This window comes from Puccinia triticina, chromosome 4A, assembly GCF_026914185.1.
Source record: "Puccinia triticina chromosome 4A, complete sequence".
NCBI lineage: Eukaryota > Fungi > Basidiomycota > Pucciniomycetes > Pucciniales > Pucciniaceae > Puccinia > Puccinia triticina.
The window spans coordinates 4877955-4886557 of NC_070561.1; the positions used below are offsets into that span (position 1 = coordinate 4877955).

Below are 8603 nucleotides of genomic sequence, written 5' to 3' on the forward strand. Positions count from 1 at the left end.
ATCTCCAGAACCAGAGATCTCTGCACAGTCTCAATCGATGGAGTGGCCATCTTCGACTGTGTACTCCGCAATAACATCCTGGAATTGAAAGACAACATAGGCCCGATACCACCCGCTACATCTGCGCTGGTCACCAAGACTCACTCCGGAGAAACCACTGCCTTCAAAACCTGGCATGCACGACTTGGACACGCGGGAGTAGCTAGGATCAGAGAAGCCGTATCCGATAAAAGCATCGTCAACGAATCCGCGTGCGACACTTGCATGAAAGGAAAATCCTGTCGCATCCCTTTCAAAAGTCACTTTGACAAAACCTCGCGTCCGTTGGAAGTTGTTCATGGAGACCTTGTTGGTCCCATCACGCCTGCCACCAATGCTGGCTCCAGGTACTTCCTCACCCTCGTCGACCAACACACGGGATACATCAGTGTGACTCTCCTCAAGCGCAAGTCGGAAGCAACATCGGCGATTGCTGACTTCAAGTGTTTCTTCGAACGTCAAACCGGACACTTCATCAAGAAATTTGTCACCGACGGAGGAGGAGAATTCTGCAATCGGGAACTTTCCGACACTCTGCGACACAATGGTATACAACACAACGTCTCACCGCCATACACTCCTCAGCATAACGGCGTTGCGGAACGAGCGAACAAAACCATCATCAACATCTCGCTCTGCATGTTGGTGCAATCGGGTCTGGCGAAGGAGTGGTGGGGAGAGGCCGTCCTCACAGCCATGGCTACCACCAACTGTCTCCCCTCGTTGAGCAAGAGCAAGATCAGTCCCCTTGAGCAACTCTTTGGCAAACCTCCCAACATGGCTTTCTTCCGCCCGTTCGGCTGCAAGACCTGGGTCATTAAGCCCAATCAACTCCGGACGGCGAAGTTCGATCCCATTGCGTGGGAGGGCATCCTCCTTGGGTATGCCAACGACTACTCGGCATACAGGGTGGTTCGACCGGAGGACAAAAAGATTGTGGAAACTCGAAATGCCTACTTCAATGAGTCGATCTTCCCCTCCCTCTCGGCACTCAACCCCAGTTCCGACATTCATCCCAACGAACGCCTCCCAGATTTCTCCGGCACTGCCCCTCTTCCCCTAATGACCAATGACAGCGATGAGGATGACCTTCCTCCACCTACCCCTCCCACCGCCATTCCGGAGGTGCCAGAGGAAACTGATGACGAGGATCGAATGGATGTTGATGAAGATTCCGAGCTTGCCCCCCCTAAACAGCGACTTATCCTTTGCTTGGGTCCGCACCCCACTCAGATCACCAGCAACATCGACTCCTCCCACATTGTAAACCATCCTCAGCGCTCTGCGGCAACCTACAGCACGCTCACAGTGGAACCCAGCAACCACTTCCAGGCAATGACGTGCGATGAGAGCGATCATTGGAAATCTGCTGAACTCAGGGAGATCCAAAACATGCGCGATCACAACGTCTGGACCGAAATCCCGCGCCTTCCATCGCACTCCACCATCCCTTCCACCTGGGCCTACAAGAAGAAACTTGGCGCTGACAACCAGGTCACTGAGTACAAGGCGCGCATCTGCGCTCAAGGCTTTCGCCAGACGTATGGGCTGAACTTCGACACCAAATACGCTCCCACTGGAAAACCATCCTCGTTACGCCTTCTGCTTTCCCATGCGGTCTCTAACTCGCTTCGTATTCACCAGCTTGACGTTAAAAGCGCTTTTCTCACCTGTCAGCTGGATGAAACCGTCTACATGCTACCACCTCCTGGCTACAAACCGGGAGAGAACATTGTCATTCACCTCAAGAAGGCTATCTACGGCCTCAAGCAAGCATCTCTCGCTTGGTACAAGCGGTTAAGCCGCTTCCTCGTTTCCATTGGTTTCTCAATTTCTCTCGCCAACCCTTGCGTTTTCTGGCGGACTCTGCCCAGCCCTCTCTGGATCTTTTCTCATGTTGATGACCTCATCATCGTCGGGATGGACCCCGAGTCTTTTCGGATCCAGATGGCGGGGGAATTCTCCATCAAATACTTAGGGGATGCCTCCTTCCTTCTTGGAATGAAGCTTGAACGCGCATCAAATGGCTTCGTTCTTCATCAGTCGCAATACATTGAACGCAAACTAGTCGAATTCAACATCACCTACCTTCCCAATTCATCTTGCCCCCTTGATCCGCGCACTCACCTGGCCAAAGCCTCCCAAGCTGACATTGATCAACTCGCCCCACTCCACATCAACTACAGGGCCCTCATTGGCTCACTCAATTATCTCAGCATCCTCACACGCCCCGACATCTTGTTCGCGGTCAGCAAGCTGTCTCAATTCCTCGAGAATCCCGGCCTTTCCCACTACACCGCGGCATTACAGGTTTTCCGTTACCTCAAAGGCACCATAAACCGCGGCTTGACCTTTCGTCCCTCCACCACAACTCCTCTGTTAAGCTCCGTCGATGCTGACTGGGGCAATTGCCCGGACTCCAGACGTTCTCACACAGGATATGTTGTTTTGTGGAACGGCCACCTAATCTCGTGGAAATCCACCAAACAGTGCACCGTCTCCCTGTCTTCCACAGAGGCCGAATACAAGGCGCTCACGGATGCCAGCAAGGAGCTAGCGTGGATGACCAATCTGATGAAGGAGATCTTCTGCGACGTCTCTCAGCCGACTTCTGTTGTTTGCATTGACAACCGCGGAGCTATGGACCTAGCGCACAGTGAAACCAGTCAGAACGGCTTCCGGACCAAACACATGGACCTACGACTTCACTTTGTTCGGGATCTGATTCAGTCCAAAATCATTCAACTCCGTTATGTTCCCTCTGCAAGCAACATCGCTGACTTCCTCACCAAACCGGTTGGCCGCAGCAAGATTGCCCAAGCTCTTCGACTTCTGACCGGGGACGCCACGAGCATCTCTGCTTCGCGCTCCGACGCACAAAGCACGGCAGCCTGTCAGGATTCGGGCCCCGGCCCGAACGGCCCGGGTACAGCTCCTGGACTTCCCACCTTGGAGACTGACAACCCAAACCTCTCCTCATCAATATCACTCAGCCACACACTCAACTGTAAGTACAGCAAAAAAAACTCCTGTATCACTGAAATCGATGTAACCAAACCGGTTAATGTTCCAAAACTAACCAGTCCCTTGCCATACCGCTCTATTCAGGCGAAGAAGACATGGACCAAGAAACCAACCAGATTGGTCAGGACGACACAACCCTGCTCCTCGATCCGGACCAACCCAGCCAGCAACCGAGCGCCCCAAACGCCTCGTAGGGCAAACCCTGGACCCTGTGACCTAACCAGACCAAACTTGTGCGTACTCTCTGAAGCCACATCATCGAACACCTTGGGTATAAAAAGCCTAACCTTCAGTCTTCCTCTTCTCTTTTTCCTCAGCTACCGTACACTTCCCTTTGACTACACACAAACTCGAATCAGCTCATAAACCTTCTCCATCATCTTAGCTCAGACCAGCCTTCCTCAACACCCCCCATCGACTCCAGTCTTGAGTCTTACTTCTTCTCTTTTATCATCAGCAGCTTGCGACGACCTCGTACCGCACTCGTGCCATTCTCGGACCTCTCCTTCTTTCTGTCTCTCAAACACATTCTTGTTCTCATACTTAGCCGTTTCACCTAAAACCGTTATCTTAGTTGCCTACCACTGCCCTTAAGGTACAAATTGTCACTTGTTTTCTTTTTCTTACTCTATCCTCTCATGAAGACCACCATGAGCTGACAAAGATGAAATTACAACCTTAAGTCTCATTATTCTCACAGAAAAGTGGTGTATACTATAAAAATCCTCAACAAGGTGTCATCCTTGGTCCCTTTAAAGTTTTAGTAACATTATGCTTTCAAGTCTAAAGGACGACTCCAATCTCGGTGTGCGCGTTTGACTCCTCCTCAATCAACCCATGGAATCTTTTCCAGAATAATCCTCCCAACTGCTCATTTTGGATAGAGTTATCCAACAGGCATTAGATTGTTTGCATTCACGCATTCTGAGAAGAAAATGGAGAAAGTGTTGGAGACTGGCCTGTCAGGTTGACAGAGACAGTAAGGGGCAACTTGAAAGATATGGGAAAGTGCGTTTAGTGAAAGTCTGGGACGGCAGGCTAGCTCAGCCGAGTTCTGCCGGGTTGGTGGTGTGTCCAGGAGCAGGAGGTGAGGATGGTGGAGTAACAGATTGAGGGACCCGGGTATCGGAATATGCGCGGAGAGATTTGAATGGCCGGTTGCCGGTCACCTCCCGGACCATCTGGCGACGAAGATCTTGGGAAGACTCGTGAACGATGGGAGAGCTGCGACGAGCGCGGCTGATAGGTTGTGGGGCGCCGCGCCGGGTCCTCGAAAGTCGGCTCGAGATCCTGTCCGTTTTGCGGTTCGATGTCGGTTTTGCTTTACGTTGAGCGACGCACTGGCACAGTGACTTGAACGAGAAGACTGAGCTCCAGGTAGTGGTACTGGAGCCTGACAAGATTGTGGTGAGCTGTGACGGTAGGAGTCGGATGGCAAGTCAAGAGACTGCATGGGTATTCGTCCAAGTCACAAACGCTGAGAGCCATGTGGGTATAATTGGGAATGAACAGAGCCATTGATCGTTCGTGGTCGCCCGGAGATCTAGACATCATTCTCCCTGGTGGCTACCGAGCCGGGCTGCTACTGACTGTGTCTACTGATGCATGCGCGTTCTGACTGCCGGTTATAGGGAATTGAAGCACCAATAGAATCAGACAGAAGGATGGTTAGTTTTGGATGCAAGAGTCAATCAAGACAAAACCTGCCGAGGAGGTGGAGTGCGCGGTGGGATTTGGATGGCCCATTGTCGCTGTCGCGAACGCTGGGAGAGGGCCGACGAGCCAGGCTGCAGCACTCGAGGTCAAGAGTCGGCTCGGGATGCTGGTCGTTTTTGATGGGGTTCGATGCCGTTTTTCTTTTGTGGCGAGCAAGTTGACTCGAGCGAGGAGGCTGGGGCCCAGACGGTGTTGCTGGCACGGTTGGGATGAGCTAGCGATCCAGGCCGAGCTTGTGTGAAGTTCGGTGTCTTCTTCAATCACCTCACGGCTCAGCCGATGAAGCACTGGGTGGTTTCCTTCCGCCAAAATGGCATGTCCAAGATTGAGGGGATTCTCAGCTCGAAGCAACATGCAAGGTTTGCTTTTTTCCCTAAATTAACCACTTCAGCCAATATGCGGCCCCCCTCCACCGGAGCACACTTCCCATCAAGTCTGCAGCCCCTTGTCCAGGACTCCACCACTGCTTAAATATTTGGGATGGAAAGCAACCACCGTCCAACATTGCCGAACAAACATAAAATTGGATGCCTTCAGAGATTCTGAGAAGACACTAGACAAAACTTTGGAGTCTCAGTGGCGGACTGCTTCGGCTAGTCTTACGCATACAGGTTGAAAGAGACAGACACAATGAGAGTTGCATGTGGAGGTAAAACGAATCTGGTGGAGGGTTGGGACGGTGGTGTAGCTCTGAGAGCATCCACCACCGTCTCTGTAAACCCGCTCGGTAAGGCATATTTACCGAGTATGTAAGCAATTTTCTACCCTCGTGTCCTCTTTAGGGCTCTTTAGCTAAATAGTTGCTCGGTAAATCTTTAAGGCTCGCTAGATTTACCAACGGCTACAGAGCCTCTGTAAGACCATTCTAGCGAGCCTGCCAACTGCCCTCGCCACAAGACCCAGCACATGTACATACACAGCAGATAAATACATACATGCCAGTAGCTCTCCACCCCTCAACCGGTCATCGATCAACCGGTCATCAATGGGATGACCGGTCATCAATCAACCGGTCATGATAGGATGACCAGTCCTCATAACAGCCAGTCATGACCGGTCATTCAATAGGTTGACCGGTCAAATATTAAGACCACCACACTGCACTTGAAAGACTGCCGTTTGAACGGCCATTGATAGTATGACCGGTCATTTGACTGGATGACCGGTCATTCATCTCATTCATCAATCGGATACTGGACGACCGGTCATTCGACTAGATAGCCGTTGATCCGATTGGATGACCGGTCAGTCGACTGGATGACCGGTCAGTCAACTGGATGACCGGTCACGGTCATACGATTTGATAGCCGGTCATCCGATTAGATGGCCGGTCATTCGATTGGATGACCGGTCAATCAATTGGATGACCGGTCAGTCGACTGGATGACCGGTCATTCAATTGGATGACCGGTCAGTCGACTGGATGACCGGTCATTCAATTAGATGACCGGTCAGTCGACTGGATGACCGGTCATTCAATTGGATGACCGGTCAGACGAGTTGATGGCCGGTCATTGATGGTACAATGACCGGTCACCAATAGTATGACCAGTCGATAAGTCGACCGGCCACCTATTGTATGACTGGAGGGTGTCATCAGCGGTGTCGTGTTCCTTACCAAGGGGTGTATGTATGTACATACATAAACACAAGGGTGGAGTTGCTGCTAGTTGGTGTCGTTATCTAAATCCACGTTGCCTACCGAGCCGATACCGGCTGGCGAGGGTGGATTATTTCTTTAGCTAAGCAACCGAGCCTCGCGAGACTCGCTGGCTACCTAAAGATTTACCTAGACAGTGGTGGATGCTCAGCCCGGTGTGCGTGTCTGGCTGCGGGGGCGTAATAGGAGCGCAGAAGTTGGGGCATTCTAAAGCTCACTCCATATCAGGGAACTTGAAGAGCACAAATGATACATTTTAGGGCCTGTACCATACGAAATCTGTTTTTCCCGCGCGAGGAAAACAGCTGTCTTTTTTTCAATATTCAGTTTATCAAGAGGTAAAAACAGCCTCCCACAATCGTGCTCCCGGCCCAAACTGTGTATGTACATAAATAAATACATAACAGATGGGTCCGGGGGGGATGGAAGTATTAGACGGTTTTACATATGCATATCCTAGTCTTAGTTCATTTTGCATATTCTGTGATAGTCGCACTTTGTTCCGCTTTCCGTTTGAGTTGTAAACCTAGTTGATTAGTTCTTATACCGCTACCTCATTCCTTGTAACGGTTCTCTAACCAAATCAACATTGCTCAACTCTCACTTTGCTAAAGCTGATCACGTTTGACTACCGTCTAGGTCTGTTTCCGATTCCATCTTTTCTCTCCATTGTTTCTTTAGTCTCATCTTTACCGCTCATCCTCTAGGTTTGTCTTGTGCCGTTGTCCACCGCTGTCCGCTTGTCCGCTTGTGTCTAACAGCACCCTCAAACTCTATCAAAGGTGTGCTAGCAATTCAACCAAATCAACATTGCTCAACTCTCACTTTGCTAAAGCTGATCACGTTCAACTACCGTCTAGGTTTGTCTTGTGCCGTTGTCCACTGCTGTCTGCTTGTCCGCTTGTGTCTAACAGCACCCTCAAACTCTATCAAAGGTTTGTCTTGTGCCGTTGTCCACTGCTGTCTGCTTGTCCGCTTGTGTCTAACAGCACCCTCAAACTCTATCAAAGGTTTGTCTTGTGCCGTTGTCCACCGCTGTCTGCTTGTCCGCTTGTGTCTAACAGCACCCTCAAACTCTATCAAAGACTTTTTGTCTCATAGGTTATGAGCCCAGGTAGCGCTGGGATAACAATACACACAAAGGACCGATTGTATCCAATCCTGTCATCATGTCAACCTCCAAAATCACCTCCAATCTTCCCATCCTTTCCGATACCAACTTCAAAGACTGGAAAGCACTCGTCAAATTGTACTGCACCCAAAAAGCTTGTTCTGGTTATCTCGACACCAACAAGGCAGCAAAAGCAACTCCTGAACAGCTGGAGTCGTGGACAGAGAAAAAGAAGATGGCGGCTGGAGTCTTAGTTAGATACATGGGGTCGGATAATCGAGCGCGGTTTGTCACAGACAAAAACAAAGAGCAGGCACATACTCTCTGGAAGCTACTCTGCGATTTCTATCAAGCCAAGACAGCTCAGAATCAAGCCAAACTTTATCAAAATTTCCTGAAAATCCCCTTCGGTAACAGCTTGGATCGATACATGGTGGCAGTTGACGACGGCATCGCCAACATGCGTGCAGTTGGAATGACCATTTGAGTTCCCCTTCCCACTGAACCCACTGTCAACGAGAATCACCTTGCTGAAATCATTATGAGTAAAATCCCTACTACGTTTGCAATCACTAAAGATATTATCTTCACCAAGCGACCTCTCACTCTTGAGATTGTCAAAACTCAACTTGAATCCAAGATGCTCGACGCGGATCCTGAAGTTCAAACCACCGTTCAACCCACCATCAAGACCAAAACGGCTCTAAAGGTCAACACCGTCTTCTGCAAAGACGGTAAACACAACCCTAAAACTCAACACACCAAGGATCAATGCTATCAATTCCACGGGTATCCAAAGAGCAAACCAAAAAAGAAAGCCAATCTTGCAACAACATCAGAGTCAGAGGAACCTAAAGCCTATCACTGCTTTTCAATGCACTCGGCTTTTGCATCCACACAAACCGGTTGTTCCATCTTCTTAGACAGCAGTTGCTTGGATCATCTTTTTCCAAACAAAGACAGCTTCTTCAACTACAAACCCTACAAGTCCTCGGTCTCCATTGCCGACGGAAAAACTCTTCCGATAGTTGGTTCCGGTCTTGTCAAACTCCA

General features: G+C 50.2%; 2 protein-coding genes across 2 annotated transcripts; both read right to left on the reverse strand.

The window, feature by feature from the left end:
- Positions 1-4106: 4106 nt before the first annotated feature.
- PtA15_4A557 (uncharacterized protein) lies at positions 4107-4614 on the reverse strand (the record flags this gene model as incomplete). The annotated part of the gene is made up of 2 exons (XM_053168453.1): positions 4107-4475; positions 4540-4614. The coding sequence occupies 2 exons, from the start codon at positions 4612-4614 to the stop codon at positions 4107-4109; spliced, it is 444 nt and encodes a 147-aa protein (XP_053019661.1).
- A 117-nt stretch (positions 4615-4731) lies between these two features.
- PtA15_4A558 (uncharacterized protein) lies at positions 4732-5133 on the reverse strand (the record flags this gene model as incomplete). Its single annotated transcript, XM_053168454.1, has 1 exon — positions 4732-5133. One exon carries the CDS (start codon positions 5131-5133, stop codon positions 4732-4734), a length of 402 nt encoding a protein of 133 aa, XP_053019662.1.
- Between the last annotated feature and the right edge of the window lie 3470 nt (positions 5134-8603).